The sequence below is a fragment of the Ipomoea nil genome, unplaced genomic scaffold (assembly GCF_001879475.1).
Source record: "Ipomoea nil cultivar Tokyo-kokei standard unplaced genomic scaffold, Asagao_1.1 scaffold3384, whole genome shotgun sequence".
NCBI lineage: Eukaryota > Viridiplantae > Streptophyta > Magnoliopsida > Solanales > Convolvulaceae > Ipomoea > Ipomoea nil.
This window is the reverse complement of record NW_017619812.1, coordinates 1304685-1322733: the sequence shown is the minus strand read 5'-3', so window position 1 is coordinate 1322733 and position 18049 is coordinate 1304685. Positions and strand designations below refer to the sequence as shown.

The 18049-nt window shown below is 34.9% G+C and overlaps 2 protein-coding genes across 2 annotated transcripts in view; one reads left to right on the top strand and one right to left on the bottom strand.

Annotated features, from left to right (window-relative positions):
* LOC109171011 (transcriptional corepressor LEUNIG) overlaps nt 1-11654 on the top strand; it is a 43251-nt gene extending 31597 nt beyond the window's left edge. Inside the window, exon 16 of the mRNA XM_019320143.1 lies at nt 11545-11654. Coding sequence (XP_019175688.1) covers nt 11545-11646 — 102 coding nt within the window. The 3' untranslated portion in view covers nt 11647-11654. The remainder of the gene's footprint in view (nt 1-11544) is intronic.
* Nucleotides 1-18049, bottom strand: part of LOC109171014 (putative late blight resistance protein homolog R1A-10) — a 60176-nt gene that overhangs the window by 3988 nt on the left and 38139 nt on the right. The gene's annotated exons all lie outside the window — the stretch shown is intronic.

The following is an 18049-nucleotide window of genomic DNA, read 5'->3' as shown; positions in this document are numbered from 1 at the left end:
AAGAACCGAGCAAGCTTCGTGGATCGATTAATAAAAGTGGCTAAATTTTGGGAAGTGACTGAATACAAGTTTTGCCAATGCAAACCATGAAACTTAGAATTATAATTGAACTAAATTTTTAAATTCTAAGAATTGTGATAAAATTATTATCTAATGGTTGATGGATTTATTGACATAAAACTTACATGTGGGCTAAAATTTTAATTCTATTAAATCCAATTAAACCCTTATGACAATATTTTTCACAACTACTAAATAGACAGAAGAATCTAGTGACATAAAACTTGTCTGTGGGCTAAAGTTTTACTCAATTAGATATAACTGAAAAAATTTATTTATGATGAAACAATTATCAAATGAGTTGAAGAATCAAGTGACATAAAACTTGCATGTGGGCTAAAGTGTTATTCAATAAGATTCATTACAACCATTATGATAAAACTTAAGAAATCATGTGCCTTTTCTTAATTCCTGTGGGCAAATTAAGAAATATGATATAAAGTTTACATCATAAAATTAAATTTTATGGTAGAATTAGAAATCATAAACTGATCTATTTCTATCATCACTGATAAAACTACTAAACTACATTCCGATAAATAATTGCCTGTGGGCTAAATTATGACCCTAGTCTAGTATTTCATCCTAATTAATTATACAAATTAAATATAACGAAATTGCCTGTGGGCTAAATTTCATCATATTACATACAATTAATCACAAATGATATGTCCAAAACTTTATGTGATCAAAATAAACCGCTTAATATATAATTTTAATAGATTAAGGATGTTGTGGCTACTCTCAAACCAAATTAAAATTATAAAATCACTAGACAATTATCAATTCCTTGCCTAACCTATATAATTTAAACTGATTAAGGATGCTGTGGCTACTCCCTAACCAAAATTAAAATTATAAGATCATAACTTAATAATCTTAGGTAGTTGAATATGCTGTAGCTATTCCTTAATTAACCAAGATTGAAAAACTTAAGAGACTTCAATAAATTAAAGATACTATGGCTATTCTTTAATGAACCGAAACCAAAACACGTTGGCAAGGAATACTTAAAAAAAATTTTGGCAAACAGATTATACCAAATTGTGATGGGAAAATCTAAATATACTCCAGGAAAAGGCGGTTAGAGACAAAGTCTCAATGAAAACGAACTTCTTAAGTAGAGTATCAATTTAAGGAGACTATTGGCACAAAATGTCCTTAAGTCATGACCATTAAAACTAGTATGCCTCCCCGATTCATATACTTAATGTATAACTGTTTGGGGGTATGAACCGAAAAAAACTGTAGGATATAATCCAAAAACTGTATGGTTCACCTATGATTAAAGCTTAAATGGTGTACTAAATTAGCGGACTAAACGTGCTTAAATTCAGACACTACCGCAACTAAAGTTTATGCATAAGTCCAACTTAATAAGGAACTAATATAATTTCATCATAAAGTATGCATTGCTAAAGGCATAATAAAATTGCATAATTTAAAACAAAATATTATGCTTAGGACAAGTATGCATAAAATTAAACATTAAACTCATATATTCTAAATAAATTGCATAACTTAAAACAATTTTAATATTAGCTTTCAAAATATAAAGTTTAATATTCAAAGCACTAATCTGAGCCCAAACCAAAAGTACCTAGCTTTGAATAATGAAATAATGAATAAATATTTTGAAAGATTCAGACTGTAAGCCCATGACAAAATATTTTAATGCATAAAATCAAACTTGTGAGAAATAGATTGAATTTACAATTTCAAACAATATCAAGCCAAAAGTATAATTGTCATTTGTAAATTAAAGTCTCACAAATCTTAATTGCATATTAAACTTAATATTATGCACTTAATGTGATTGAATGCATAAAACTATCTAAAGAGTATAAATCAACTAAAGAGCATGAATTTATAACAAATATTCAATTATTCATACTTAATCAAATATGGGCAATAAGAACTAAAATCATAATTCAAAGAACTAAATGAATTATGGAATTAATGGCAATAGCCAATTGCCGAGAAAATATGTTTTTTTCCAGAAAAATTGATTCGAAATCACTCTTCATAACCCAGTTAATAATAATATTATTATTATTAACGACAAAGTTGCAAATAACCAAAATAGCAATAAATAGCCATAATAATATTACCACATTAAGTAGGAGAGTAAATATGAAAAAAAAATGGTAAAACCGCTAACATTTATAAACATTTTCTGATATAATTTTGAAAACTTAATAAAATTTGAAGTCCGAAAAACTTTAAAGTCAAGAAAATTATTTTCTGTACTGGAATATTGTCACATAAATTTATTTGGAAACAGTTCAAGATGCATAACTGAATACCATAACAGTATTAATGTCATCATTAATTAATTAATTAATTAATAATAATAATAGGTAACATTATGATCACTATAAACATTAATAATAACGACAAATCAAAGTATGGTAATGCACATTTTAATGTTTCCATTTTCTGAAGATAAATATGTGACTAGCCAAATTAGCGGTTAACTGCAACTGTAGCACTAATTATCAATATCAATAATAACCATAAAAGATAATTAATTGCTAACCTTAATGATGCAAACCGCATCTCTCCATTGCGCTAACAACGATGACGATCCACAAGAGAAGAAAAAACTCCAGAATTCTCCCATTCTTCACTATCGGTGTCAATAAACTCGATGCAACGTCCAATGGCACGTTTGGTAAGACTTAATTACTGTAAGTGTACAAGTCTAGTACACATTAAAACCTTGGTTGGCTAATTTATTTAGTTTCAATTTAATTAGATTTAAGATGAGTTTAAATCTATTTGGACATTTTCCTATCTTATAAGATTATTTTAAGTGGCTATCATTTATTGAAAATTTAAGAAGAGAAAGTCAACAGAGCATACGGTTAGGGAAGTTCAAAATAGAATATGTGGATGTGGTTTGTTGAAGATTATGGATGCTATCTTTATGGATCAAATCTGGTGGCCGGATTAAAAGTTACTATAAAAAGGAAGCTATTCCTTTTTGGAAACTGACGAATTGAGAGCTGCTATATTAAGAGAAAGGAAATTCTACACAAAGCTTTTATATTAATCATTTTATTATATTATTTCTTGAGAGTTTAAATCTAAGCTGCACAGTCTGTACCTGGTTCAGCTGAAGCTTCGCTTGAAGATCGTCACGGCATGCACGTACAATCCTGAGTAGATGTTAGGAAGGTGTTGTGGTAGTAACGGCTGGTAGCCTTTTGTACTTACCTTTTGTATAACTCCTTGGTGAACATCTATAGTGGATTGGGTAGACGTGGGTTGCCCCGCAGACGTAGGAGAAGCGCTCCGAACTGCATAACAATTCTCTGTGTCCTTATTTTATTTTATGCTTTCAAGTTCAGTTATTTACATTTGATTAAATAACCTAATTAATGAACGCGATTGTTGCATAACATAAAATCAAGTAGAAGTATAAGTTAAATCTTGCATTCAAGATTCACGGTGCAATTTCATTTGGTATCAGAGCCTGCAGACTTAATTTATTAGTTTGTCGATCTGGCTATTCCGTGCCTCTTGAACTCAAGCTTTCATCGGCTTTTATTGCTTTTCTTTATTCTGTTAATTTGTTCAATCTCACGGGTTGTTGAGTGTTACAGAATGGATCGTGTTAAGGTTCTTCCCCAGCTAATCGGCGATAGCTACGCTTATTGGAAAGCTCGCACACGTACACTTCTAAAAGCTCAGGGTGATGCAGTATGGCGGTCCGTGGTGACAGGTTGGACTCATCCGACTAAAGCCAGTACCAGTGATAATGGAACGCGAGTAACTAAACCTAAAACCGAATGGTCCCAAACTGAAATAACTAATGCTGGATATAACGATAAGGCCTTAGATACGATTTATTCCCTTATGCATGAAAGTCAGTTTTCTATAGTTACAGGTATTGATTCAACTAAAGGTGCGTGGGAGGCTCTTGAGTCAACTTACGAAGGAACTACATCAGTGAAACAATCAAAGCTGCAACTGGTCCAGTCCGACTTTGAAGAGCTTCGGATGAGACCATCACGATCTTTCACATGTACAGGAACTGGCGAATCGTGCGATGGTCCTCGGTGAACCTTTCCCACAAGCAAAACTTGTTAAAAAAATTATGAGGTCCTTACCACCGAGGTTCAGAATGAAAGTCACGGCTATTCAGGAACACGACGGCTGGGAGAACAAAACTATTACTCAGTTAATGAGAAATCTTAGAACCTATGAAATGGAAATTTTAACTGATCACGCGAAAAAACAAAAAAATGTAGCCTTTGCCGCTGAAGAAAATAATGTTGGATCTGACTTAGATGAACCAGGTGATGATACTGTTGTATTTTTTACTAAACAGTTCTCTAAAATTTTGAAACAAGTTTCAAAAAATTCGCGCAACAGAAATCCACAAAGAGGAGCAACATCGTCCAAAACTGGCCCTTGGGCAGGCTCGTCAAGCTTCAAGCAGTCTGTCTCACGTCCAGGGCAGTCCAAAGAAAAATCTAATAATAAAGGAATCAAATGCAATGAGTGCGAAGGTTTTGGACATGTACAAGCGGAGTGTCCCACCTATCTCAGACGCAAAAAATCTTTGTCCGCCATTACCTAGAGTGACGACGAACCTAATGCTGAAACAACTGGATCTGATATAGAAGAAATCTCTGGTAATTTTGTTGCATTTACTGCACGTGTTGCTGGTTGTTCAGAACCTGATGAAGGAACTGACTCAGAGGGTGGTGAATATGTCTCAGCGGAAGATTTAGAATTAAATGCTTTATCTTTTGAAGTTGAGTTTAATAAGTTGTACCCCCAAATGGGAAGCCCTATGAAAAGCAAATCGTAGACTAGGTAGTGAGATAGGAATTGTAACAAATGCTAACAAAGTGTATCAAACTCAAATAGCTGATAGGGATGTACTGCTTAAAGAAGCAGCTGACCGAGAAGAGAAACTGAAACAGGAAGTACATACCCTGAAGCAGGAGCTAAACACCTACAAACGACAAATCCAAATGATGGACACCACTTCAACACTTGAAAAAAATCCTTGATTCTGGTAGAAAAATTTCTGCAAAATTTGGTTTGGGTTTCACCGGAAGCAACTCAAAGGATAAAACGGTATTCGTCAAAGCTTCTGGACCTGATCTAGAAGACATTCCTGAATCCAGCTCAACGAAACATACCCGTGGTATAGTAAGATCAAATAAGGTACATTACAAACTCTATAACCCTGTATGTCATAATTGCAGGTTGCGTGGCCATACCAGACCCGAATGCTACTACTTCTACAAGGATCAAAGAATCGAGAAGTTCAGGCACAAGAACATCCAACCCTTTACAAAACAGATTTGGGTTAAAAAAAACTGACTATATTTCGTTTGTCTCTTTTCACTCTAAAAGTGCAGGAAGAGAAAAGAAATGGTACTTTGATAGCGGGTGTTCCCGTCACATGACAGGAAATGCCAAATTTCTAAGTAACGTAAATGCAAGCAAAGGTGAAGTTACCTTTGGTGACGGTATTAAAGGTCAGGTCACTAGCATAGGCACGCTAAATGTAGTTGGCCTGCCAAAACTAGAAAAAGTATTGCTAGTCAGTGGACTTCACGCAAATCTCATAAGTATAAGTCAACTATGTGACCAAAATTGGAACGTGTGCTTCACCAAAAATAACTACAGTGTCCTGGATAAAACAAATCAATGCGTTATGGAAGGTAAAAGGTCAATTGACAATTACTATATTCTAACTAACATATCTTCTGTTGCAGGACCAACATAGATGAAGCTGAGCTATGGCACCAAAAACTGGGGCATCTGAGTTACAGACCACTTGATAAACTAATGAAGATAGAAGGTGTTAATGGTTTACCCAAGATGAAAGTCGAATCAACCATTTGTGGTGCCTGCCAAGCTAGGAAACATACCAAATCATTTCATCCAGCTCAACATACCATAAACACGAGTCACTACCTAGAACTGATCCACATGGATCTCATTGGTCCTACTCAAACAGAGAGTTTTGGAAGTAAGAAATACATACTGGTATGTGTTGATGATTTTTCACATTTTTCGTGGGTAATCTTTCTCAGGGAAAAATCCGAAGCACTTGAAGCTTTCAAAACACTTGGACTGAAACTCCAAAAGGAAAGAAATGAACCTATTATTCGAATTCGAAGTGATCACGGACAGAAATTCGACAACAACTTGTTCGATGCCTTTTGCTATCAATCAAGAATTACCCACGAGTATTCAGCACCAAAGACACCTCAACAAAACGGAGTCGTTGAATCAAAAAACCGCACCATTCAAGAAATGGGACGAGTCCTGCTCAACGCCAAAGGATTACCTCAAAAATTCTGGACAGAAGCTGTAAACACCGCATGTCACATCCCCAACCGAGTCTATCTTCGGCCAGGCACGAGTCAAACACCGTATGAATTATGGAAAGGATAGAAATCCTGTTGCAAAATTTGAACCAAAAAGCGACGAGGGGATATTTCCCGATTATTCAACGAACAACAGTGCATATCATGTATACAACAAAGTGACCAAGACCATCATGGAGTCTACAAATGTTGTAATTGATGATCAACCGAATGATTTTGTTGAAGTTTTACAGCCTGAGTCAGTGACAGAACCTGATGCAAACCGTTCTGAAACTCCTGATCCTGAAACTCCTAAACCAGATCCAGAGTCGCTTACGCCATCACCTACGCCATCTTAACCTGACCCAAAACCAGAATCAGAATCTGATACTGATCAAGACGACATTGACATTCCAACACGCATCCACAATAGATCATCCATCTTCAAAATTAATTTTGCCATCATCTTTGGTGATAAGGTCTACAGGTTCATTACTCTCTAATTCCTTTTGTTGATTTCATGAATATTTTAGGGTGTCATTGTCTAATGTGTCTTGTGAAAAACCTGCAAATTTTCCTATGTCTAAAGCTGAGTTTTTATGTGTTCCTTTACCTAATTTGGTGCCTTCTACTTCAAATATCCTTGCATTCATCAAATCTTGACAATTCTTCATCTTTGCCAGTGTAATATTTTGCATCCGTGATAGAATCTGTTTCAGGATCAGGGAATTTATCTTTTGAATTAATGGTTCTGTTCCTACATGCTCTCACATTGCATATATGTTTTTTTTTTTTTTTTTGGAGTGTGTCTATGATAGATTTTCCCTCTATTTTGTCTTTTTTAATTTTCTCGCAATTAGTCCTTTTCGTTGCCTACTACTCTATGTGTTTACTAAACTGCGGATTGATTCTTTGTGTTTTGTTCTTGACTGTTTTCTATGCGTTTACTAAATGTTCTACTTGCATTGTTTTGAGTGATTTTGAACTGATAAACCTATTTTAGCTTAGGTTATTTTATTGGTATTTCTTGTGTTGCATCTTTGAATTCTCTATGGTTACTTGAATGAAAATTTGATGCAATTTGTTTAATATTTGTATTTTCCTGTGTTACTATGTGAATGTGTTTTTGTTGGTCCGGTCATGACCGTATCTGTGTTTGTTTGTATACTTATTGTGCTAACTGTTATGAATTTTGCCTGAAGTTGAGTTATATGAATCTTTGCCTGATTTTGCTCTATTTGAATCTCTGGCTGAATATGCTTTACCTGAATGTGCTTACTGTCTTATTTACCAATCTGTCTTTTTGAGTGACCCAATTGTGTGCTTTTTGTGTTATTTGCTACGAATTTGTGCTTGAATGCGTTTATTACTTGGTATATTTTATCTACTTAATCTGCTCCCACTTGCCTTGTACTTATATGTTATTTGTTCAAATTGTTATCACATTCTGCTTTTTTCGTTTTGTTTCTAATCTTCTTATGCAAGTTCAGTCCCATAGGGCACTCCGTCAGACTCAATCCAAGAATATAGATGTTCACCTTTGTCAATTTATTGGCAAAAAGGGGGAGTACAAATTAAGTACAAAGGGGGAGTATGAATTAAGGGGGAGTTTTGGTAAAATTGTTGGAATATTGTTTTGGTAAGTTGGAATAAGGGGGGAACACAGTAAGGGGGAGTAGTAGTTATGGTTGATGTATTGGCTTCACTCTGATTGCTGCATATGGTATGTCTTTTGGTACTACTACTCTTCTGGAATATTGTGTGGTAAATCTCTGACTAATATCACTCCCTGATTATGCGATTCATGGTTTATGTCTATTCACAATGAAGCTTTTATTTAGCTTATATTCGTATTGTGTGGTTTCTGGGAATAATTCTATTAGTCTGAATCGTAACATCTCATGGGATATTCGACAGTACAGGTTCATTAGTTTACACGGACAGAATATGGTCCAAAAGGGTTTTAGTTTAAATTGTTTTTTTAAAGGTATTGTTTATTACATATACTAAGGGCCTTCAATAAAATCAAATTGTTTATCTTATTTTGCCCAAAGTATAAGATACTATAGTTTTACCAAATAAATTGCCAAAGGAGGTGATTGTAAGTGTACAAGTCTAGTACACATTAAAACCTTGGTTGGCTAATTTATTTAGTTTCAATTTAATTAGATTTAATTAGATTTAAGATGAGTTTAAATCTATTTGGACCATTTTCTATCTTATAAGATTACTTTAAGTGGCTATCATTTATTGGAAATTTAAGAAAAGAAAGTCAGCAGAGCATACAGTGAGAGAAGTTCAAAATAGTATGTGTGGATGTGGTTTGTTGAAGATTATGGATGCTATCTTTATGGATCAAATATGGTGGATTAAAAGTTACTATAAAAGGAAGCTATTCCTTTTTGGAAACTGACGAATTGAGAGCTGCTATATTAAGATAAAGGAAATTCTACACAAAGCTTTTATATTAATCATTTTATTATATTATTTCTTGAGAGTTTAAATCCGAGCTGCACAGTCTGTACCTGGTTCAACTGAAGCTTCGCTTGAAGATCGTCACGGCATGTATGCACTTACAATCCTGAGTAGATGTTAGGAAGGTGTTGTGGTAGTAACGACTGGTAGCCTTTTGTACTTACCTTTTGTATAACTCCTTGGTGAACATCTATAGTGGATTGGGTAGACGTGGGTTGCCCCGCAGACGTAGGAGAAGCGCTCCGAATTGCGTAACAATTCTATGTGTTCTTATTTTATTTTATGCTTTCAAGTTCAGTTATTTACATTTGATTAAATAACCTAATTAATGAACGCGATTGTTGCATAACATAAAATCAAGTAGAAAAATAAGTTAAATCTTGCATTCAAGATTCACGGTGCAATTTCAATTACCAACATTAATAGTTATGTAAAAAAAGGAAATGGGTAATCTTAGCAATGTACCAAATATAGCGGATTACCATGAAATAATAATTATTATGAAAGGTAATAAATGAGATTAACTTTTAAACTTAATAACAGTAATTAATAATGTCAATTAATAATAGCTACAATAAAGGCAAAACTGTAATTAAGGGATGCCAAATGCTAATATCAATTTACCACAAAATAACTAATCAGGACTATTATGATACTTAGGGAGACTGAAATTAAGGTAATAAACAAATTACCATTATATAGACAATATACCAACTATATTGCTTTTGCCATAAAATTAAAGATTTAACATTATTATTAAGGCCTGAAAAATTATTGATAGATTAAAAAACATAATCAACTTAAACAATAGTTTGTAATTCTTAACGGCCAAAATAACAATTAAACCCTTAAATTCTTAATGTCTCAAAACAGGCCAAGACAATAATTATAGCACTTAATCACTCAAATTAGGCTCATAAACCTTAATGGCCCAAGTGAATTATAACATGGATGAAAAATGGTCTAGTACTGAAATACACCAACTTAATATTACTACAAACGATGAATGTCAAAATATGGTAGTTAGTAATAATTAAAACTTAATAAACATGTTATAAACCCAAAAGGAGTTATAATTATTATTAAAATATCAATTAAAATGGTGAGATCCATACTTTAATGACCCAAAATAGGTCCCAAATGGCTTGTTCAAAATAGGTTTTTAAAGTCTCAAGTGAAATATAGGACTAAAATATGCTCAAAATTAAATGAGAAACCAAACAAGCTGTCTTAATAGACCATAATGTCCTAAATTAGCCTAAAGATCCAAAATTGAATGTTATTTTAACAATGAATGTATGAGTTAATAATATGCTAAATCCAACCTTAATGCATGCTTTTATGAATGTATAATTATTACAATAAAATTATATTAAAAAAAATACTTAGTATGCTCGCATTTTACATATTAATATATTATTAACACATATATCCTAAAGAAATTGCAATACTTAAAGCAATTTAATATGCACCTTAATATTAAATTAAAATTCAAACAGCAAATTAAAACTTAATATTTGCCGAAAATTGAATGATAATTTAATATTGACTTAAACAATTAAGCTAGAAGAAGTCCAAATATAATTATGAAAAAAATACTTAAGCAAGCCCAATAACTAAAGTAGGCATTTTTTTTAAAAAAAAAACACTGGACCAAGTCGGCCCAAAATGGGTCTGACCCGGCCAATATATTATAGTCCATCATCATCTTCTTCTTTCTTCAAAAGACAGCAACCCTAGCTGCCATGGCGAACGGCAGGCGCGACTGAAACAAGAAGGAGCAGCAGCTTGATGTCGCCGGCGTCGCTTGAAGGAGGGAATGGAGCAGCAACTTCGGTCTATCGCATCTCCTCATCGCAACGCCAGAGACAACCGATGTTCGTCTCTGTTCACGAAGCCTCCGCCGACCGACGACGTTCCTTACGGCGTCCGACGATCCTTGCGTCGTTCGCTTATCGCCATCGGCCCTTCGTCGTCACCAGAAGAAACTAGCTTCGTCCAAAATCGAGGAGCAGCGATTGGAGCACAACGGCGTCACCTGAAGCAGGGGAGTGACAGAGACGTCACCGGAGAATCCAACTCGCCTCTGCCGGCTCTCCTCGTTGCGACACCAGGTCTGCCAACGCTGCCCATCGCACGCGATAACCACGGTGCAGATTACCTCTAGCAGTCTCGCTCGAGAGCTCGGAAAACAAAAAAGTGACGACAGACGGGGCAGTGCAATTTTCCAAAACAAAATCCCCTTTCACCGTCGTTCATGCTTGGCTTAATAACATTAGATCAGTTCGTCGAAAAATTTCTATAAATCCGGCGAAAATAAACTTAGGCAGAACTGCGGAAATAAATCCGCCCATCGATCCAGGTTTATATTAGACACAGAGTCTAGTTGAATAATAACTTCTAGTTATTCAGTCCAACCAGACCACTTAATAAGTCTAGTCAACTTGCACCACTTAATTAAGGCCCTAATATATAATATACAATATATATTATTAGGAAAAATCTTACAGCATGTTATATATATATATATATATATATATATATATATATATATATATATATATATATATATATATATATATATATATATATATATATATGGTGTGTTCTTCCTCGATGTCACTGTTATTTGGTATCATGACTTGATCTTGATGTTCATTATTTGAAATAGGGTGGCACGGCTCAGGTGAGATTTCAGCCTCGTCTTGGTAGGTATCTTGCAGCAGCTGCTGAGAATGTTGTATGGAGTCTTGACGTGGAGACACAAACATGAGACAGACGTTAAAGGTGAGTGTATAGAATTCGTGGGAGAATTTGTTATGGCTAAGTGGCTAGCCTAATATTCAAAACTAATATTTTGCTTGGGAAACCCCAACCAAGTTGGTTAGGCTGTTGGCTTGGTAACCACAAGGTTCCAAATTCGACTCATAGGAGTGGTATATTGACCTTTTTGGTTTGAGCTGGTCAGCTAAGGGCCAACCTAGTAGGCTGGTTTACCTTCTTGTGGTCCTTTGCCCGCTAGGGTCACAAGGTGGTGTTTGTGTACACCCTCGGGTAGTGACCTCCCTCGTTACCCAAAAAGAAAAAAAGAAACTAATATTGTGCCTTACCTTTGAAATAGTTTGCTAAGGACCTTGTGATCTAGTGGCACCAAGTTGTTCTTCCATATGGGTGGTTGCGGGTTCAAGCTTCAGAGGAAGCGATATTGACTCTTTGAACTTCAGTAGGTTGAGAAAGTAGTTATGAACAGATAATGCATTGTATCAGAGTCAGTAATTTATGGGAACAAGTTATAGCCTCTTGTTTCCCAAACAACCGGACAATTTCTTTACATTATAAATTACTTTAAAGAGTCGGTGTATTATATTTCTCATAGTACTGTTATGTTACCTTTCACAGTACTTAATCACTGGTCATTATCTGGCTTCAGTTAGCGAGGACTCTGTGAGAGTGTAGACACTGGGTTCAGGAAGCGAAGGGAATTGTGTACATGAACTTAGTTCAAACGGCAACAAATTTCACTCTTGTGTTTTCCATCCTTCTTACTCTTCATTGGTGTTATATTATTATTATTATTATTATTATTATTATTATTATTATTAGTAAACCAAGTAATAATTAAATGAAATATGAGGTGATACATGCATAGAGTAATGTAGTACGTGGGAAGTGTAGTGTGGGGTCATGGAGCATTAATTCCTTCTTTTTAGCATTTTGATTGTATTTGCTTAGTATAAATAGTTAATGATATATATATATATATATATATATATATATACACACACACGAATATAGATATATTATATATAATATACATATCTTAGATAGATATATTATTATTTAATATATCTAACATTTGGTATCAAAGCCAGTCAACCTTTCAACCCTGAGGTATTTTTCGTAGTGAATTATGTCGCAAATTTTAATATTGTATGGTCGGGTCCCAAATTGGACAGGAAACTCGATTACAATTATTGGCAAATTATGATGTCCACACATTTGAAAGTTCAAAATCTTTGGAGCTTTGTTGATCCCGGTCTACCCGAAGGAGCTGATGCAGCCCAAACACGGCGAGATCAATTGGCCTTGGGTCAGATTTACCAAGGTGTTCATTATTCTATTTTTGGGCAATTAGCTCGTGCTCAAACAGTAAAACAAGCTTGGGACATCTTAAAGGTGTCAAACAAAGGAGTCGATCGGGCACAAAAATCTAAGTTGCAGTCGTTGAGAAGGTTGTACGACAATTGTGAGATGACCTCTACAGAAACAGTAGACGCGTATTTCACTCGTCTTATTGATATGGTGAATAAGATGAGGTTATACGGAGATACAATTGAAGATGGTGCTGTGGTTGAAAAAGTTCTTCGAACTATGCCGATGAAGTATGACCATGTGGTGGCTTCGATCACAGAGTCACACAAAATTGAGCTCTTATCAATTGCAGAGCTGAAAGGTGTGGTAGAAAGTCATATTGACAGAATTGCGTCAAAATCGGAACCACTAGCTGAAGAAGCTTTGAAGAGTCAAGTCACCCTTAATGTGACTGGCACTAATCAAAGAGGTGGAGGATCTGGTAAAGGTCGTGGAAGAGGAAGAGGAGGATCTAGTGGAAGAGGCTGTGGTAACTTCAACCAAGGAGGAGGACGTGGTAACTCCAACCAAGGAAGAGGTAGAGGTAATACCAAACAAGGTAAATTTCCATTTCATTGCTACAATTGTGGCAAGTATGGACACAAGATTGCAGATTGCTGGTATAATGAGGACAATCGTGGAAATCAAGCAAACATTGCTGAAAATACTGCTAAAAAGTCTGGTGAGAGTTCTAAAACCTTACTTTTGGCCAGCGATAGTTTTTCTGCAGATAAGAACATATGGTTCTTGGATACTGGGTGCAGTAACCATATGTGTGGGAAGAAAGAATTATTTTCTGAACTGGATGAATCAGTCCGGTCTGAAGTGACATTTGGCAATAAGTCAAAAGTGCCAATTTTGGGAAAAGGTAAAATCTCTATTCAGTTAAAGGATGGTACTCACAATTTTATATCCGATGTGTTCTATGTTCCTGAACTACATCAAAATTTGTTGAGTATGGGTCAGTTGTCAGAAAAAGGATATAAGATAGATATTGCTCAAGTGTGTTGTACCATTGCAGATGCTAAAGGAGTTTTGATTGCAAAGGTAAATATGTCCCAAAATCGACTATTTCCTTTGAAAATTAAGCATACTCTCCTTGCTAGCTTTAATTCTGAAGTTTGTGATGATAATAGGTTATGGCATATGCGATTTGGGCATTTTCATTTCTCTGGATTACACTATCTTGCGAGAAAGGAACTTGTTTCTGACTTACCTGTTGTGAATGTCCCTGACTGTATATGTGAGATTTGTGTGATTGGGAAGAAGCATAGAGACCCTTTCCCGTGTGCAAGTCAAGGAGAGCCACAAAACAGTTGGAGATTATTCACTTAGACCTATGTTCGTTGGAGGTTCCCTCACATGGAGGTTGTAAGTACTTTATTACTTTCATTGATGATTTCAGTAGGAAAACATGGGTTTACTTTCTGAAGCAAAAGTCTGAAGCATGTGATGTTTTCAAATAATTTAAGGCTTTTGTTGAAAAGCAAAGTAGTTATGAAATTAAATCTTGAGAACTGATAGAGGTACAAAATATATTGCCTGTGATGATTTTCTGAAGAAGAAGGGTATCCAACACCAGATGACAGCTAGAAACACTCCACAACAAAACAGAGTGGCTGAGAGGAAGAATATGTCTATCATGGATATGGTGAGGTGCATGTTGAAATCTAAGAATCTGCCTAAGCCTTTTTGGGCAGAAGTTGTTGCTTGTGCTGTCTATGTGTTGAATAGGTGTCCAACTAAAAGTGTTCGCGATAAGACACCTGAGGAAGCTTGAAGTGGGAAGAAACCCTCTATAAGAAATATAATCTCAAGGTTTTTGGGTGTTTGGCATATGCACACGTGCCGGATCCATTGAGAAAGAAGTTGGATGATAAAGGTGAGAAGTGCATATTCATTGGTTATAGTGACGTTTCCAAGGCTTATAAACTATATATACAATCCTGAAACTAAAAAGGTTGTTATAAGTCGTGATGTCACTTTTGATGAATATGGTGTCTTGGATTGGTTAGCTAAAGATGAAAGTTCAGTTGTTATTCCTGTTGTTGAAAATATTGTTGATGAGCAACCGATTCCAGATAATGTCCAGTCTCCTTCACAGCCAGAATCGTCAATTCGACGATCTCAGCGCGAGCGCCACTTACCAGCTCGCTTGCAAGATTATGTTTTCGGTCATGATAATGACCTGTCTGATGAAGAGATTGTTCAATTTGCTCTTTTTGCAGATTGTGATCCTTTAACTTTTGAGGAGGCTGCTACAGAAACTCATTGGCTTAAGACGATGGATGAGGAGATACGTGCCATTGAAAAGAATGGTACCTGGGAGTTAACAGATTTACCTCCTGGAAAGAAGCTAATTGGAGTGAAGTGGGTTTACAGAACGAAGTACAAGTCAAATGGAGTGATTGACCATTTTAAAGCACGGTTGGTAGCAAAGGGTTACAAGCAGAAACCAGGTATTGATTATTTTGAGGTTTTTGCCCCAGTAAGTAGACTTGATACAGTTTGAATGGTTATTTCTCTTGCTACTCAAAATGATTGGAAATTGCATCAAATGGATGTCAAGTCTGCTTTTTTGAATGGTTTTCTTGAAGAAGAAATATATGTTGAGCAACCTGCAGGATTTCTGAAGAAAGGAGAGGAAAATAAAGTGTATAGGTTGAGAAAAGCCTTGTATGGCTTAAAGCAAGTGCCTAGGACGTGGTATGGTTGCATTGACTCATATTTTGTTGATGAGTATGGTAAGAATGTGAATGTTACAGCTTATAAAAGTTTAATTGGAAGTTTGAGGTATCTGGTGGCAACAAGGCCAGATATTTCTTTTGGAGTTACTTAGCAGATTCATGGAGGAACCAAAAGAATCACATTGGGTTGCGGCAAAGCGAATTCTGAGATATGTCAAAGACTCAAAGGTACGAGTAATGATGGACTTTTTTACTCTACTAATGAAGCTGTGGAATTTGTTGGGTACACAGACAGTGATTGGACTGGAGATGTTGAGACCAGAAAAAGCACATCAGGATATGTCTTCTATCTTGGTTCAACTATATTTTCTTGGTCTTCAAAGAAGCAGCAGATTGTAGCACTTTTAACTGCAGAAGCAGAATATATTGCAGCAGCAAACTGTGCTACTCAAGCAGTTTGGCTGAGGAGAATTTTGGAGTTCTTACAACACGAGCAGGAAGCACCTACAACTATTTTTTGTGACAACAAGTCAGCAATTTCGTTGTCCAAAAATCCAGTCTTTCATGGTCGTAGCAAGCACATTGATATCAAGTATCACAAAATCAGAGAGTTGATTGTTGAAAAACAAATCAGCATTGAGTATTGTTCAAGTGAATGTCAAGTTGCAGATATCTTTACGAAGCCGTTTAAGATTTGTACTAAATTTTTAATATAATTTAAGATTTGTAGTAATCACCCACCTTAAATACCAATTTTTATTTTAATTGTAAATATATTTATGTTTATAATTTTATCATAGCAATTCACACATAATTATTAAATAACAAAATTTTTATATATGAATAAACCTCATATATGATATATTTTTATAACATATTTTTCGTGCATCGCACGGGACAAATACTAGTTGTATATAATATACATATCTTATATAGATATATTATTATTTAATATATCTAACAATTGGTAGTTATTGGCCGTTACCAGGCAAGTTATCAACTTATCTCCACTCCTAGAGATTAATTTTGCAATTTATCAACTCCTCGTGTTTCTACTTACTATGAAACCTTTGCATATTCAACTTCCAATAACATCCATTTAAGAATGTGATTCTGTGCTAACTAACTAACCAAAGGGCATTTCTTGCAGTCTCTAGAGCTTTGGAACATGACCCAAAACAAAACGATGACGCTTCCTTCACATGAATGATTGATTGCTTCGTTGGCTGTATTAACACTTTAACAGTGGCGGGTTTGGTTGCTTCAGCCAGTCATGACAAGATCATTAAGCTTTGGAAGTAACGACGAGGGCATTGCTTCGACTGGACAGAAATAGGTTCACTACTGGAAATTATGAAATTTCCAACCACCTAAAAGTAATCTTAAATCAAGTTAAAAACCTTGTTCCGACCACTTTTGGTATCTGGAAAAACCTTTGTTGCTATTTCCGACCTCTTTTTGGTATCAACTTGATTTAAGATCACTTTCAGGTGGTCGGAAATTCCATAATTTCCAGTAGTGGTTTTTAGTTTTTGGTGTTTAATTGTGTAAGTTGATTTCTGTGGTAAGACTACTCCTGTCAATTCTGGTGCAGTGGATGTTTATTATCATGGAAAAACTCTAATATTTGTTACAAAAATTTTAAGTATTTCAGCTGTCATCTTTCATTTATACTTGCATTTTTTTTTATTTTTTTTGGGCTTTATGGCTTACCATTACAGACTGTGCAACCTACAAATGGAAGTTCAACCTGGACATTACCAGAGGATGTTTCCATAGAAAAAGCTTTGGGGTCGTTTACTAACTTGGAAAAATGGAGGATTTTCCAGAAAAATGGAGAAATTGAGAAGTGGAAAAATAAAAATTGGAGAAGTTGTTTACTAAAATTTTGCTTCCAAATGCCTACTCCTCCTCCATTTTTCCACTTCATGTACAATTTTGGAGAAAGGAAATTTGGACTTCTCCAAATGGAAGGATGGGAGAAACACGGGTGAATAGTACTATTGCTCAAGTGGTCGTGAGTTCGAATCCTGCTGTGTGCGCTTGTTTCAGTTTTGTTTTCACTTCAGTTTTAGCCTTGCGCCATCATCATCATTCTTATTCTTATTTTCTTTATTATTATTATTTTTCTTATTCTACGTCTTATTATTATTATTATTACTATTATTATTATTATTATTATTATTATTCGTAGCTACTAAATTATTATTTAATTTAATAAGAGTAAAACTGAGTACTAATTATACCAATTTTGATTGGGATGAGGTATTGAGGTTCAAACCTAAGACCTTTTTAATGAAATCAATGAGTAAGTTAACGGTGAATTAACAAAAATTAACGAAAAAGATAATATTTAAT